The sequence below is a fragment of the Manihot esculenta genome, chromosome 2 (genome assembly GCF_001659605.2).
Source record: "Manihot esculenta cultivar AM560-2 chromosome 2, M.esculenta_v8, whole genome shotgun sequence".
Classification (NCBI taxonomy): Eukaryota; Viridiplantae; Streptophyta; class Magnoliopsida; order Malpighiales; family Euphorbiaceae; genus Manihot; species Manihot esculenta.
Window position 1 is genome coordinate 15584328 of NC_035162.2, and position 17906 is coordinate 15602233.

Below are 17906 nucleotides of genomic sequence, written 5' to 3' on the forward strand. Positions count from 1 at the left end.
AACCAAATATATTTACTATAATTATATTATATACCATAAAAGATGTCTTCAGCTATCACCTTAGACCAAAACCTCTGTGACTAGAATTCACCATAAGGGATAAAAGTTTCTTTCCACAACGGGTAAAAACCCCTTTTCTTAATTAATTGGTAAAGCTACTCGCCGCAATGGGACAAAACAAGTTGACCCTTGCAATAGGCAAATTCAAATACTATATCAACTAACTCCTATTATAGTATTAGACCATTCAATCTAATCTAATTAAGAATCTAATTTAATTTAGAAATAACATATAAATAATAGATCTCTCTTTTACCGTGTTTTACCTATTGAGGATTAAGTCTTCCACTCTAATTATGAAATAATATCCTACTAAAATTATGAGTCATAAATCTAACCGTTTCATTAGATTGCATATGAATGTGATTCTATATAATCACAAGGGCAGAAAAATCATTTTGGTCCTTCAATTTTTACCTCAATTTTTTTATGTAATTTAGCTATGGATTTGTATTTTTAAAGTTAAAAAGAATTAAATTTTTTTATTTTAAAAAAATTATTAAAAATATCAATTAAATAAAATTTTTAATTTCAAATTGGATCAAATGAATGTGAAATTAAAATTCACTTGATCCAAACATTATAGATCGTACTTTAATTCCTGGATTGAAAACATGAATTACACTATACATACTTAAAAAGAGCCTAAAAATAAAAGTATGATGGGAAACCAACCCAGAATATGCTAATTGATATAAAAACATAAAAACTAATACAGAACTAATAAATCCTTAACATAGATTCAACCATCAGAGATGATCAATGTCAGCCTTGATGGGAAAGAGAAAAGAAAAGAAAAGAAAAATACTGGGAAACATATCATGATATAATATGATTAAATGCATAAGTTGAATTGAGTTGATTTTCTCAGAGAGGAAGTTGCTCCAGGAACAATGATGTGATGTCATCTTTCAAACCTGATGAGTAGGTGTAGTAATCGTCATGAGTATAAAGATATTCAATGGTGCGTGCAAGATTGACATAGTATTTGAGCAGAAACATTGGCACAGCGCTCGGGTTAAAGCAATCCTCATTCATATCCTTCCATGCATTTTCACACATTCTTTTAGTCTCTTCGATTGCCTTCTCTTTCGATACACCGTGTTCATTCATGTAGCAATCTACACTTAAAGGACCATCCTTCTTCTTTTTTTCATCCTTCAAATTAATATTACATGATATTAGTATTGTTTAGCACTTAATTAAAGTTTAATATGATTAAGTTTAATTACAATAGACATGCAAATCTATATGCGATCGATATATTTTTTCTTTTTCAAGTACATATTTAAATCCATGAACTATTATGAATTAATAAATTAAAACTTTATATATTTTTAAGATATTTTTAATATTGAAGCGTTAAGATTAAATAAAAAAATATCGTACCTCACGAGCTACTATATCATTTCTGAGGCGAGAAATTAACCTAGCAGCTCTGACAATTTTAGGATTGGTTTTGACCCATTGGAGTTCCTTAGCCCCCACAATATTTTCCATTCCAAGGAAGGTAATTGCTGGAATGGCTCTATATCCACCGGTCACTAATCCATTTCGCATGTACTCATCAAATGCTGGCATATACTTATTGTTAAACCATTGTGCCTCAACATAGTAGGCCTTCACCATTTCTTTGAACTACCAACACCAAATATTCAAAATGTTAAGAGTAAGGTCTGCATAAAATGAATTGGACCCATTTGTTTTAATTTGAATCAACAGAGATTGGATCTAAATAAAAACTGCTCTGAAGAAAGTAGTCTTACTGTCTCCTTGGCATAACAAGTATTGTAGCCATCTTTTTCCATTTCATCAAAAAAGTTCAAGGTAAACTTGTAAAGAATTTTCATGTATTCTGGTAAATCGTCAATGGCACCAATATTCCATCTGAAAATTTGAAGTATATAAGGGAAAAAAAAGTTAATTTTCTTTATTAATAATTGCTATATAAATCCTCGAAAATTATAACTAGTTAACCAACCTCTCAATTGCAGCAGTGAAATGTTGAACTTCATCAATTGTAGCATATCCATCATATGTGTCATCTATTAGCGTTAAGATTTCTATAAATTTGGCGACAAGAATCCTGGAAACAGAATACTGAGGCTCGAAATGAGGACCAATTGCCCACATATAAGCCTCCACTATTCTGTCCCTTGAGTAATCAAGCTTTTCTGCTACATCCGACTCTTTCCACCATCTGAAGATAAAAAAATAATAATTAAGAGCGATCGAGTTTAATTTAACTTTTGAATATCGTTAATAGCTATTTGATATAGTTGATAACTGATAGATTAATGGACAAAATTTAATTTAATTTTGATTCGATGGACAAAATTAAGGATTAAAAATACCTTGAGAGTGAGGCTAGCTCTTGTGTGTATAATAATTGCAGTCGATTATAATCCAACTTAGCAAACCTGAGCAGAGTTTCATCCTTAGACTCCTCTTCTTCATAGAAGGCTATGTATTTCTTAGCCTCTAGTCTTTCTAAGTTACGGTGGAATGGTAGCACCAAAGCTTTTTTTATATAATTTGCAAGATGAGGACTTGATTGCTCAGCTAAGATTTCCAAGTGTTGCCTTGTAAAAGCAAGAGCTTCATCTAAAATATCTTCCCCATGTCCTCTAAAAAAGGTAGCTTCGTATAAGCTCAGAAGGCCTTTCACATCATTGGTGATTGTTTTCTTGAACCCTCCATCACTATCCTTGAATTTGTTGAACACATCTGATCCATGACCACAATAATTAATTATTCACAATGACTGTTTCCTTTAAGATGGAAAATTTATGAATTCAAGATATAAATATACTCACCGTAATTTGATAATCTTTTTAAAAAAAAATTAATATAAATATATATTTACCTGAAGACATCTTGTATCCATGTTCTCTTAAAATTTGAAATGCAGTCGCTATAATATTGAGATCATAGTTATTATCTTCTAATAATTCAAAAAGATGAATGAAAATATGATTTAGTTGATCTTCAATCTCATTCTGAAAATGATATGAAACACCAAGACGACATAATAATTTAATGAATTCAATTTTTCCCATCAACTCTTTTGTAGGCTGCTCTAATACATCTTTCATCTTTTCTTTAAGCATTTCCACCTCTTTGGTGTAAGATTCAAATTCCTGAAAAATATTAGAATTTAATTTCAAATTAATATATGTAAATCCAATACACAATCTAGTGACATTTTGCAATAAATAGGTGTATATGTATAGCATCATTTTTACACGTGATGTTAATGTAATAATAATGTATTTCAGCAAGAATTAATGCGTGTGTAATTTTAGACTATCAAACATAATTATCAGTCAATTATTTTTTATATTAATTTTACAATGATATGTAAAAGTATAAATTTTATTAATATTCATTTTAGTTAATAAAAAGATATAAAAAAAACATAAAAATTAATTACTTCTTAATTAACTCACCGAATCAAGAGAAGAAAACGAAGCAAAGCTGCAACCCCAAATCGTAGGGGGATAGTTTGCAGAAGGACGAAAAACATCTTGCTGGTTTTGTGTTTGGATGGCCATTTCCCAACCTAGAAAGCAGCAACTAACTCAGGTAGCTTTATAACCTAGCACTTTTCTTAACTATCTAGCAAGCTCAAAGCTATTTATAGGAAGATCACTAATTAATATTATATTATTTCCTCTCTGTCTTCCATTGGGCGTGTCCTATTTTTATAAACGAATACTCCACGTTTTACTTTTTCATATAGAGTAAGGATTATTAATTATTATAATAAAGGATGATTTTTTCTATTAATTTTTTAATTATACTCACTTTTAATATAGAATGAGATGTTGAGTTTTATTAAAATAATAAAATCTTCATTACTAACATATGGTTGAATTTAATGATGAAATCTCATTTGGAAAAAATAAATAATTGATTAGGGAATTATATTAAAAATAAAATAAATTTAAATAAAGTTATCATAGTTAATTTATTTATTAATCATAATATAAAAATAAAAAATAGGTTATTATATGTGGAATTAGAGAAAGAGCAGATCTTCCACGGAGAAGGTGAAAAGATCCATGGGATAGCCTCAAAAGAATCAGATTCAACTATGATGTCTAAACAAGAATCCCATTTATATGAATTTGGAGTTATGAGAGATTTAACAATTATATTTTTAAAAGTTTAAGGACTAAAAATAGTATAGATTTTATAAAAGTTAAGTGTTATACGTTAATTATGAAAGAACTAAGATTGCAACTGATATATTTTTTTTTTTATAAAAGTTAGAAATCAAAAAATATATTTAGGCTATTGCTATCAAGAAAAATGATATTCTAAAAATATTTTATTATTAAACCTCCATTTATTTAGTAAAAAATATTTTCTTCATTTTCTGCAATTTTTTAAATTTTATTAATACTATTATATTAATTTTATTTTTTTTTAATTTTTAAATTACAAATAAAAGAATAAAAAAAGTTATTTTCTTGTAAAGTATTTACCTCTAAGTATTTAGAGTAAAAACATTTTTATATAAAAAATATTTTTTTATGAAAAATATTTTAAATAAATAAGTGATATTGCTGAAATCAAATTGATGATATAATCAAAATAAAACTATACTCGGTTAAATCTGTGAGAAAGAGAATATGAAATGGTGGATACTCACAACAGCCACACTAATACTTAAGTCAGCATATCAGAGAAAATGATGAATAAAAAATTTGAGAGTATTTGCGTAAAAAAATAGTGTACATATATCTATGTAATTGTTTTTCTTTTATATTATAAGTAGATGGAGATAAATATACTATTTTTTAATTATTCGGCGATGATATGACCGACTCGTTAATAAGGATCATGACCGACTCGTTGATAAGGATCATCACCGATTAATTAGTCAGAAATTTTTTGATTGTAGGCGTAAGGATCTGTTGGATTATAACTATTTAACGGTAATTTTCTCATGGAGACTCGCATTGAAGTTGAGAGGGTAAATATGTTCAACCTGTCCTGAAACTAACCTGATCGGGTCTTTTTTTCTACAGGTGGAATCACATATAGGTTTATCAGATTTTTACCACGTGATTATATCTTAAGGTAATAACTCACTATCTATTTTGGAAGAGTGTCATATAGCATCAATAAATTATTGATTATTGACCTAAAGTACTCGGATCTTGTTTTTTTTATAGGTAAAATCACATATAAATTTATTAAATTCTTATTACGTAACTTTATTTCATCATAACAACCCACTGTTTACCACTGTCATATAGCATCAATAAATTATTGATTATTGACTAATAAGATAGAAAATATTCAACTAATCAATCTCTTAAAAATTAATCTCTTAAAAAATAAAATAAGTAAAAATTATAAAATAAAATGAATATTATAATTTTATTTATAAAAAATTACTAATTAATATTATATTATTTTCTCCTTGTCTTCCATTATATGGCCGTGTGATTTTTTTTTTTTTTGAAATGGGCCGTGTGATCTTTTATATAAACAAATATTTATCGTCTTTATTTTGTACATTTTATTTTTTTATAAATTAAGAATTAATAATTATTATAGTTAAAAATTGAAATTTTTTATTAACTTTCTAATTTTATTTATTTTTAATGTAAAACAAGAATATTAAATTTTATTAAAATAATAAAATCTTCATATTAACTTATGGTTGAATTAAATGATAAAAGATGTTTTGAATTTTTATTTGAAAAAAAATAAATAATTAGTAAAAAATTATATTGAAAATAAGATAAAATTAAATAAAATTATAATAGTTAATTTATATATTAATTATAATGTAAAAATAAAAAGTAAATAATATTTTAAAACAATAAATTATAATGTTATGAGAAATTTTTTTAAATTTTTTTATTTAAAATGAATAATATCAAATGAAGGGTAAGCCAATAATTTTTATCTTCATCTTATTTAATATGGATTTAAACATAAAAATATGAATTCTTTCATATAAAAATATTTTTTCAATAAATAAATTATTATTTTATATAAAATATTTATGAAAAATATTTTTTATATTTTCTGATATTTATAATTTTTAAAAATTTTAATTAATAAAAATATTTTTTTAATTAAAAAGTTATTTTAATAAAAATAATTTGTTAAAAAAGACTTTTTTTATATTTTAAGAATTTTATTAACTTTTTATATATAAATTTTTTTAATATATTTTATTTTTAAATAAAAAATTAAATAATGAAAAATAAATTATTTTATTGAAAAAATTTTTAAAAAATATTTTATAAATATAATTTTTTTATATAAATAAACGAATTTTTTTCCACCACGTGTTTACTCACTCTTTCTATAATAATAATAATAATATCTCGAAGCACCACATTCTTGACTAGTTGGCTCCAAGTCCCAATCATCAAACCTTAAAAAAAAAAAAAAACCTTAAAATAAACTCATAAATTCAAGTCATGAAAAACCTTTCTTTTTTCCTATTAAAAAAAAGTAATAAAAATAGGAGTGTTAAGCTTTTTATCAGGCGTCTGAGTTATTTTTCCGCAAGACGCCATAAGTCGAATTAGGTGGAACTCAGACAAAACAAAAACTGTACTTAAAATAATTCAAATAACTTATTTGATTATAAAATTGAATAATTATTTTATATTTTATAATTTTTATTATTTTAAAATTATTATTTTTTTATATTATAATAATAATATAAAATGACTATATTTATAATCATATTTAATTTTATTTTATTTTTAATAAAATTTTTAATATATTTTTAGTATTTAATAAAATTTAATATTTTTAAAATAAATATAATTAAAAAATTATTTCTTAAATATATATGAAAAAATAAAATAAATAAAAATTATAAGACATAACTAGTATTATAATATTAAAAAATTATAAAAATTAATTGTTATTAAAAATAATATATTTTAAATAAATATAAAAGAGAACTAAAATTTGTATTGTATTTGGATAAACGCCACAATTAATTAGGTCAAAATATCTTAAAAAAATAAATATATTTAACATTAAAAATTAGTTTAATTAATTAAAAATAATTGTATAATTTATTCTCTTGAATCCCCATGTGTTTTGAATTCTACGTTATATTTTTTGTCACGGCATTTTATTTTAAAAGTAATAGTTAAGTTTTAAGTTAAATATTAGAGCTTCATGGCAAAAGGAATTAAGGGAGGAATATAATTAGGGTGAGTATTCGGTTAGTTCGGTTTAAAATTGAATCAAATCGAATAAATTAAAAATTAAATTTTAATATTTGTATAAATTAAATTGAATTGATTTTGATCAGAAATCGAATTGAATCGAATCAGTCTGATTCAGTTTAATTTTATGACGAAAATCTTGAGAAAACGTTTAAGAGAGAGCATTGATTAGAGATTTGGGCAAACCTACTTGCTAGAGTCTAGACTAGTATAACAATTTAGCCAAGACTCTAGATAAATCTGTTTGTTGAACTGAATTGATAAAGTCAAGTCTTGCCCTGAGCCTTACTTACAATTTTGGGCAAATCTTCGGACTACCATAAAAATATATTTGATGTGAAAAAAAAATATCCTCCTGTTTAAGGCACATGAAGCGGTCCAAATCTTGTGAAATTTCTTTCTAAAAGATCAGGAAATCTCCATCTTATAATACTCGGCTAAATTTCAGTGTTGAATCTTTATTGAAATCTAAAATCTCAGGACAAAAAACCTTAGAAAGATAAAATGAATATTTTATAAAATGAATTTTAAGTATTTTAAGTTTTAAGATTCGGTCGCTGAACCTTCAGGTTTAGCTACTAAAGATAGCTTTTTCAACTTACCTATAAAAGGACTCCAATCGAAATTGAGAGAAAGTTTCCTCTATTGTTAGGTAGAGAAAAGCTTGTGGAAATTTTTATGTTTTAAACCTCCTTAAAACTCTTAGAAAATTCATGATTTTATCTTGAGTTTTGAAAGTCAAGCTTGGATTTTTGAGTTTTAGCAATTGAGACTCTTTGGGGCTCACCTCTTTCTCTTCTCTGAATCCTTTATTACTGTGGTCCTTGTTTCTCCAAGAAATAAGTTGTGATTTCAAATATTTATTGATTCATGAAGTTGCAATCTAAATTTCATTATGTTTTTGGGAGTTAATTGGAAAATTATACACTTAAATCTCTACAGCCTGTTCTCCTTTATTATAATTTAAATATTTTTATTTTTTATTTTTTTATTTAAAATAACACTTATAACTCTATTAATTTTTATTTATAATATTTTTTTTAACTAATTTTTAATACTTTTCATTCTTCTATTTACATTCATTAAAATACTTTAATACTTATAATTTTAAAACTAGCCTGGTGGAAAGTGTATCCTTGTAGTCTTGAGAGGTCTAAAGTTCGACTCCCCCAATCTCCTATTTCAAAAAAAAAAAAAAAAACACTTTTAGAGAATATTTACAATTTTAATTATTTTTAAGTAGTACAAAGTAATTTTTAAGTAAGTTATAAACTTTTACAAATAGTATTTCAAAAAAAATTATATAAAAATTGATTCGTAAATTATACTAAAATTTAAAAATTAAAATAATAATTTATACAATATAAAATTTCCATATATCGAAAAAGATTTAATAATTTATGATAATATTTTAAATATTTTAAATATTTTTTTTTAACTTATTGACTAATTAAGTGTTTAATTTTAAAAATACGGAGAATAATTTATTAATTATGTTAAAACTCCTAATAATATGTAGTATGTTATATTATTTTATTTTATTATTTTTTATAAGATAAAAGCATATTAATATTTTTACCTTACCATAATTTTTTTTTCATCAGTCTAAATTACAGAAGACCTTTTCTTTTAGGATAATAATTTAAATAATTAATTTATTAGATATAAGAACTAAATATTTAAAATCAAGAAAATGCAATATATAAACTAAATACGACAAATCTAAACTTTAATGCTAGAAATAAAGGTTGTGTTTTTCAACACAAACAAATGGAGGAGAGAAGATAGATATCCAAAGCAGATATAAATTTAGTATTATAGAAAGAAGACGCCAATGATACCATTTAAATTTTTCTCTCTATTTTATAATTTTATTTATTTTTTTATATAAATTGAAAAATTAATTATTTAGTTATATAAATTATTTTATTTTAAATTATTTAATTATTTAAAATTAAAATAATTTATTTTTTTAAAGAGAAATTTATTTTCACACCTTAATTTTAATTTTAAATAAAATTAAATTTTATTTAAAATAAATTATTTTTCACACCTTAAATATAAATTTATTAATAAATTTTATTTTTTAAATTAAAATCAAACAATATAAATAAATTATTTTATTAAAAAATATTTTTCACGAAAAATATTTTTTAAAAATAAATTATTTTCTGTAAACTTAAATAAAATCATAATATAGAATCAACAATATTTTAGGACTAATGAAAATGAAAATACACACTTTAAATATAAATTTGTTAATAAATTTTATTTTTTAAATTAAAATCAAACAATAGAAAATAAATTATTTTATTAAAAAATATTTTTTAAAAATAAATTATTTTCTGTAAACTTAAATAAAATCATAATATAAAATGAACAATATTTTAGGACAAATGAAAATGAAAATATGGATAAAAATAATAAAATGGATGGAATTGATGGAGTCAAAGATATCAACTCTGATCTTTCAAATGATAGAAACCAACCAAACATCCTGCTCTTCCTTTTTTCCCTAAATTAGAAAATAAATCAACAATAATGTGGGCTTATGATGGGATTCTTACTTCTATTTGAATTGCTCAATTGCACACCATTAGAATCCTTCACTTTATACAATATGCCATTCTTAACTGTATAAAACCTAGCAGTAAGCCCATTCCAATTAGCAAAAGCTTGAATCATCATGTAGCCAGCAAGATTAACTATATATCAAGCAAAACTCACTAGGCTCTTGCATTTCTACCTCCTTTTCTACCAACAGCCTCACACAATCGGCAAGGCAATGTGTCAAGGCTCACGGCACGAGTCTTGCCATAGTTGCCCAACACCCCACATCTTCTCCATGCATGGTACTCTGCATAGGCTACAGGATCATTAGCAAGGGCCTTCACATAAGAAGCCAGTTCTTGTAAGGAGCTGAATTCGTTCCCATTGATTATTGAATGTGGAGGAACGAAATCACGCACATTTGGCGCTCCGAAATATATGGGAACTGCACCAGAGTCCAGGGCGTAAAATAGTTTCTCAGTCACGTAGCTATCTGTCATAGTGTTTTCGATTGCAAGCACAAATTTGTAGTGAGACATTGCACAATGTAGATGATCCCACCATTTTGGCTTAACGCTGGCATCGTTCGCACACTCAGGATAAAGAGAGAGCGCCCTATCTTGTCCACCAACATTGTTCAAGCACTTCCCAAATGAATGATGTGGAACTAAGCTAAGGAAACTTCTGGCCAACTGGTTTCTTTGAGCAAGACAACGCGATGAAGACCAATAAACAAGTGTGTCCTTAGAATTAAAGGAAATTCAAATCAGTGGCTAATTTTTTCATTAGCAATAATTTTGGTGAAAAAAAATATAATCCAAAACTAACTAAAAGAAACATAAGTCTGACACTTACATTGTTCTTATGAGGAGACACATGATAGTTTCGACCATTATGAAAGAGTGCACCGGCATAAGTTGACTGAACATCATCCTCCGCATGATAACTAATAAATATGTCCTCGAGACCTGACCTTTTCCTGCCAGCCTCAAGATCCATATAGACACGAAGGGGATCCCCATTGCGCCTCTGATAAAACAAATAATATAAGGGATGCTAGCAGGTCAGGTTAGACTAGAGATGAAATAATTTGCATATGACAACAAGAAAACTACAGCCAGAGTGAGCATATCATGATCATAATTGAAAACAGAGTAATCATGAGTTGCAAGTTGTTCTAACTTAATATGTAGCTGATTGTTGAAATTTTGGAATGCTGACATTATAGGTCTCACACTCTGCCAATTCACTGAAAAGTTAAATGCTCCAACATCTCAATGAAGTTAACGTGATCTGTGATTGCAATACTTTGTTTAACTAACAACCTTTTCATCTACTTCCTTACAATCACTAATCCTCTAATATGTAACAAGAACCTTGAGCATGCAGCCTAAGGAATTCTTATTTTGAAGCTTATAATCTTATTACTTTTTTTCAAGTTTGCATGCACATTTTGACATAATCCAATTCTGAACCCTTGCCTTCAAACATCCAACATTCCATAACTTAATCTTTCTTTGCTATCAAATAGATCCAGAGAAACCTAAATTACCATCACGTTACTCTTCTACACTTCAAACTGTGATCCCTACTCATTCCCTAGTATCCAAATCAAATTCTCTACACAATTTCCTACCTTTACTAGCTTTCAAACCAATATAAACACAAGCAACTGCAATTTCTAAGCTGTCCAGGATCACATTTCTTAATGTCTGTGACCTTATATGTAATTTATTACCATGACCAGAAAATATATCCCAAGGGTTTCCGTTTGATTCACGCCAAAATTTACCTGCTTAAGACCATTCTACAAAAGGAAACACATACATAATTCAACTCTACAATAAGTTGACCACAACAGCAAATAACAGCATAACTCATTGAAAGAAGAAAACTTTGACGCAGATAGGTGTAGAATGAATATTCAAAGGGTGTCTTTCTTCTTCGTCGTCTTCTTTTTCTGGGTGTGGGTCATTACTCATTTGGTTAGGGTCAGGGCATCAAAAGGAGTATGAACCCTAAAACACTAAGAATAAAGCATCCAGGAGCATGGCACACCTACAAAATAGCTCCTCAAAGTATCCACAATGAATTTCAAAAAAGCAGATATTGGCCGGCATAATTAAACGAATACATGTAAACTTGACATTGAAGTTTATCAACTGGTTCCGCTCATAATTGAAGCTCAGTTACCTAATTTATCTAGTGAATATGCACTCGCATACTAAATGCACTCTCATCCTTTTGAGTTTTCAATTACTAAATCACGAAAACTTAATTCTAATATATTAGGGGTAGACTAACTATTCTAAATGGATAAGAACTATGTTCAGAGAGTTTCAATGTTGTTAAATCTTGTTCACTAGTTTGCATCAAGTCATCCTAACTCCACCTCCACTCTACTTGATTTAGAACTATGTTTACTGTGAGTTCTAATGCTGTTCAAATTTGCAATAAGTCATCCTCTATCCATCTCTTCTTACCTCCCATAGTTTGTATATGCTCAACTTTTTGCAGCAGCGCCAGCACCTATGCTTGTACATTATGGAGACACCAAAATCATCTCAATTATGTTTCTCTTAACCTAGTTTCAAAGTTGGCAACATCACCTTCTTACCAGTGCGTCCTTTTCAGTCATTTCATATTAGATGATCTTTCTTGTAGTTCAAATCCATATTGGCCTTCTTACTCAGCCTGCTTTTTTGTGGACATGGTTTTTTCAACCCAAAAACTCACTATCCTGCTTATTAGTTACTTAATTCAGCCTTGTAGAACTTCATGTAAAACAAAGTTCTTAAATTCAGTCTCATAGAACCCTTTAACAAAGCTAGATCATAGTTGCCAAATCGAGATTCAAATCAAGAATCAAAATTTTCATTTGTGAATCAAGAATCAAATCAAATTATAAGAATCGATAAAAATTCTCAAAATTAACTAAAAAAACTGATATATATTCTAAAAAAGCAATATGTATATAATAAAACAGTGAACCAATAGAGTACAATAATCATTTAGCTAATTATAAGTGTGTTTTATAATAAAACGATACATTCTTATAATGTCATATACTTTTATGTTATAAATTATGAACTCTTAATCTATAGACAGTGATTATTATTATGCATGTGCTAAAAATCCCATTTAAATATTATCAACTAATTAATTGATAAAAAAGGAGAACAGGTTAAATTAAAATGTTAGAATATTCATTATAAAATATCATAATTTGACAAATATAATTAGAGAAGTAAATTAACAAATAAGAAAAAAGGAAAAAGTAAAAGAAAGAAGAAGGAGAGGAAAAAGAGTGGACGGTGGAATAAAAATAGCTAAGAAAAGGTTACATGAAGTAAATCTTAAATTTTGAAGCTATAGGATCTGACAACCCTCCACAACAAGAATCCACCTAATTAGTGGATTCATATTGATTCACTGATTTACCATTGATACAACACGATTTTAACTGCATATGTGATTCACTCTATAGATTCGAATTGCTAGAATGGCAATCGAGTCATACAATTCAAATGGAGAATCATATGATTCTAATAACAGACCCCACACACTTATTTCCACCTGCCTGTTTTCATCATACAATGGACATTCACTTCACTTTCACTATCCCTTAGCAGAATAAAACCAAGCATAAAATGTGTGCTTCACATAACCTCTAGAGTAACTCCCTAAAATCCTTAATATGACCAAATCTATAAGAGTGTTGCACAGTCCTAACATAACTTTTGACGCCTGAAAATACCATTTGCAATTTCTAAAGATGCTAATTCACACCAAGCTTCAAAATTATGAAGTGACGGATCAAAAGCCACAAGACTTTGTGTGTGTGTGTGTGCGCGCGCGCACGTGTCTTCATCAACTTCCATGTTGGGGAGAGAGCAATTATCAATTTCTCAGGTTAAAAACAACAATGCACGGAAGAGCTACATTCATGATCCAACTACTCTAGACACTCAAATTGATGTTCTTGCTCTGATGTTCTGGTGTCTATACTACTAATTCCATGCTGCTTCTGCAAAAGTGCCATATAATGACGGGATAGAAATGAGAGCACATCATAGACCTGCAACACATATCCTAAGGAACATCGCATCATAGGACTGAAGCTTGAAATATGAAAAAGCCCCAAGTTTGAGAAACCACTCTAAATCAATTTAATGTTTTGATCCCAAATCAGCTACTTAGAAAACAGATCACAGATACACAGAACATACAAATGCGGTTATCCATAAAATTTAGTGCCTATATCAACAACATGAACATGAACATGAACATCACCCAATTCTGCACAATTCAAGATTATATTCACCAAATCTACCTAACTTCTGATCACCTATCACAATTGAAACATGATTACACACAATTAAATCGAAAATCTCCAAACAGGTAGATTCAAATTTAGAAAGACGAAACAAGATACCCGAGATGGAGGTGTGGTTGTTTCGAACAACAAAGCATCTGGTTTATCTGCGAGAACAGAGGATTTGGTCCACAAACAGCTCAACCCGCATCGGCACGAATACAAATTATCCAAATTATCAGGAATCCAAGTCCACCCTTTAACCAATACACTAACATGCCTCACATTCAAGTCATTACACTCAGAATCACCACCAACCTCTTGCAAAGAATCAGACCTATTAGACCCAGAATAACCCCCACGAATCAAATCTCTATACTTCACCCTAAACTGATTACAACCCACTTGAGAGTCCCATTTTTTGTAAGCACTGAACAAATTAACAAAAGGGTCTGTTTTGGAGGATGTGGTGGGCAATCTGTGATCGAAGGATGAGGGAATTGAGGTTGTTACAGATGGGAACTCAAGGAAACCAGAAAAGAAAAGGATCAAGAATGTAAAGAACATCATGAGGGCGATAGTATAGGTGTTGAAGGGTTTCAAGGACATGGCGAGAATGAATTTAGATTGGGTACTGCTCTTTCTCTACAGAGAGAAAGAGAGATCAGTGGGTTTTGAAGGCTGGAATTGAGGTTGTTCTGAAGTATTGCATACTGTTGAGACAACAAGATCACAGAAGAGAGTTGGTTAAGGACAATGGGGGCAGCCAAGCAATGGATGTAGGAAGTTTGAATATTCCAGTCGTTGGATTTGCCGTCTAACCCCTCCGTCCCAGGCTGCTCTCTGTTTTTCCAGTGTAACATTTATTAGTTAGCTTATTAATTTTTTTTTAAAAAATATTAAAATATTTAAAATTATAAAAAATTCACCGATTAGTTTTTTTTTTTTTAACTTTAATTAGTAGATTTTCCTGTTATATAAGAAAAATTATTAATTGATTTTCAGTATTAAAAAATTATGTTTATTATTTAGTATATTTTAGATTTTTATATGATATTTAATATTAAAATTAATAGAAAAATTAAATGATAGTCTTTTTAAAACTTTAAAAATATTTATAATGAATTTTTTAAATTAAAAAATTAATTAATGAATAATTAAATAGTAATTTTTCGTTTTTCTTCTTATTCAAATTATACATAATTTTTTATAATAATTTATTAGGTAATTTTTTATAATAATTTATTAGGTAAATTTTTAATATATTTTTGTTTAATATATATTAAAAGATAAGATTATTAACTCTAAAAATAATTTAATAATAGAACAATACAAAAATATATAATTTTTTATTTTTAACTATTTTAATTATATTAGCTTAATTTATGTAAAAACAATTAAGCTTATTTATGTGAAACAGAGGAAATATTAAACTAGATCCATATAGTTCATGGTTTGTTTTAATTTTTTATAATAAAATATAAAATACAACTTAATTGGTAATTTCATTGATAAATAATTTATTAGATTCTATCAAGAAATTTAATTAATAACGTTTGGGTAAGACGAATATATAATAAATAATATATTAAAAATTAAAAAATTTTATTAAATTTTTTAAAAATTAAAAAGTGAGTTTCAAATAATTAAGAAAAATTATTTATAATAAAAAAAATTAATATATAAAATTATAAAAATATTTTAAAATTAATTAAAATATAAAATTGACTTTTTAAATTATAAAATTTTTATTTTGAACGTTATAATCGCATTTTAATTTTTTTTTAAAAATATTATCAAACATAATAATAAAAATTAGAAAGAAGCGATTGAAATTTACTGTAAAATTTAAAATTAATTATTCTGATTCCAACGTTATCTTCTTTAATTTTAATAAAAAGATAAATATATTTTTATCAAATATCTTATTTTTATAATGTTTAAGTACTTAACATGATGAATATATTTAGCATGAATAAATCATTTTAATATAAATGACAAACTAGTATTATTGCAAAACTTTCTATTCATGAAAGGAGCATATTCTTCCTAAGTTCTCCTAACTTGAAAACCTAACTAGCTCCCTTGCCCTTTAGCTCAATTAGCAAAAGTATTTAGGACTTCAGGTAGACCACCAACAGTGATCAACATTAAAGCCTTTTACTGTTAAGGCACTTATAAGGACATTTTGGCTTATTTGTCTTACAGAAATTATTTTTTAAAATTTATATTTTTTAGCGTTTCACATCCTTAAAAAATTTAATTAATAAAAAAATATTTTTTAAATTAAAAAAAAATAAATCATTTTAAAAATGACTTTCTTTTCTAAAAAGAAAATGTCATTTTCATTTTTTCAAAAGATAATGTCAATTCAATGTGAGAAATTAAGCATTGAAAGAGTACTCATAGCTCCTAATAGGCCCCATAGGTGCAAAATGATTTCAAAAAATCCCTTGAATAGAAAAGTTCATCAAAACGAAAGTAACCTCTAGTAAAAGTTAAGTTTTGACTAGCAAAAGCGAAAAATTAAGAATATAAATTAAATTATTTGTGAATTATTAAAGATTCAACCCGATAAAAATTCAATTGAATTCAGTTTATTTTTTAAATGAATCAAACTTAAATTTAATTTGTAAACTCGTTAAGTAAATGAATCGAATTTAAACTCCACAATATTCAATTCGTTAAGATTTAATTTTAAATTCACAAGTAAGCTCGCGAATAGACTCATTAAACAAGCAGGCCAATACTCTTAATTAGCTCATGAATATGTTTAATAATAAACTCTTATTTATTAAACCCATCAACTCACTCATTTTTCTAAGAATTTATATTATTTTTATATTCTATAAATGTGTAATTATATTTATTTAAATTTTATTTTTAAAAATAATATATTATTTAAAATTATAATATAATTATTATAAAATATGATTATTTTTAATTTAAATTTAAATTGTAATATGAAAATAACTTAATATTATTAAAGAAGATCCGAACACTCTAATGTTTGATTTTTTTTATCAAAACTCATCCTCATTTAAAAAGGTCGAGTTTTCACATAAAGTGATCGAGTTTTCACATAAAATTATTGTTAGAAGGTATAATTCAGCATAACCCTATTATGCCTATAATCACGAAATTACCCATCACTTAGTCGATGAAATCTCTTATCAATTAGCCGGTACCGCCAGATTTTCAGAAAATATTATAATTAACTCCATAATCTTACGATACAAAAGCCAACAATCATAAAGACAAAGGTACACAATTCTTAAATGACTAGTTTTGAGTTCTAAGCAATTCTTTACGTTCGCCCTATTCTCCAATTTACTAACTTGAGCATCAGAGTGGCTACCGTAGGCGCCAACCACCTCACATTCTCTTTCTTGCAGGATTGACCAATCACAATATAGCTCTATTTCGGTCGCATCATTTAGTTCTACTGCCGGAAAATCCATTGAATTCTCTATATTCTTTTGGATTGAAATCGGTCTCTTATCCCCTTCTCTCTTAAAAATAAATCTCTCTTTTCTCTTTCGAAATGGCAGGCAATTCACAATCTGCTGCTAAGATTGCTACCAATGAAGGCGCTATCATTTTTTACACTCCTGGCAGTAGACAGAACACATCCCCTATGGTAAACGAAGCAACTTAATGATTTGAATAACGGACAAATACTCCAATACATTTAAAAGTTGCAGACTACTCTCGAGCAATACAAAATTTGGGAGGAAGCATCATGCATGGCTCCTAGAGGAAGG

At 27.0% G+C, this 17906-nt stretch overlaps 2 protein-coding genes across 2 annotated transcripts; both read right to left on the reverse strand.

The window, feature by feature from the left end:
* Positions 1–727: 727 nt before the first annotated feature.
* LOC110608853 (probable terpene synthase 6) lies at positions 728–3656 on the reverse strand. Its single transcript, XM_043954387.1, has 7 exons — positions 3510–3656; positions 2927–3200; positions 2415–2787; positions 2042–2260; positions 1827–1947; positions 1450–1698; positions 728–1218 (listed from the first exon to the last, which is right to left on the reverse strand). Exons 1-7 carry the CDS (start codon positions 3612–3614, stop codon positions 928–930), a joined length of 1632 nt encoding a protein of 543 aa, XP_043810322.1. The 5' UTR covers positions 3615–3656; the 3' UTR covers positions 728–927.
* Positions 3657–9698: 6042 nt separating this feature from the next.
* LOC110609616 (alpha-(1,4)-fucosyltransferase) lies at positions 9699–14989 on the reverse strand. The gene is made up of 3 exons (XM_021749322.2): positions 14263–14989; positions 10683–10856; positions 9699–10570 (listed from the first exon to the last, which is right to left on the reverse strand). The coding sequence occupies exons 1-3, from the start codon at positions 14749–14751 to the stop codon at positions 10004–10006; spliced, it is 1230 nt and encodes a 409-aa protein (XP_021605014.1). The 5' UTR covers positions 14752–14989; the 3' UTR covers positions 9699–10003.
* Positions 14990–17906: the final 2917 nt, after the last annotated feature.

Coding starts and splice junctions, on each gene's coding strand:
- LOC110608853 (XM_043954387.1), bottom strand. CDS start 3,614: ATGGCCATCCAAACACAAAACCAGCAAGATGTTTTTCGTCCTTCTGCA. Junction 1,948..2,041: donor TTCACTGCTGCAATTGAGAG/GTTGGTTAACTA, acceptor TCAAATTTTCAG/ATGGAATATTGGTGCCATTG. Junction 1,219..1,449: donor ATGATATAGTAGCTCGTGAG/GTACGATATTTT, acceptor ATTAATTTGAAG/GATGAAAAAAAGAAGAAGGA.
- LOC110609616 (XM_021749322.2), bottom strand. CDS start 14,751: ATGTCCTTGAAACCCTTCAACACCTATACTATCGCCCTCATGATGTTC. Junction 10,857..14,262: donor CAACCACACCTCCATCTCGG/GTATCTTGTTTC, acceptor TTGTTTTATCAG/AGGCGCAATGGGGATCCCCT. Junction 10,571..10,682: donor TGTCTCCTCATAAGAACAAT/GTAAGTGTCAGA, acceptor TTTAATTCTAAG/GACACACTTGTTTATTGGTC.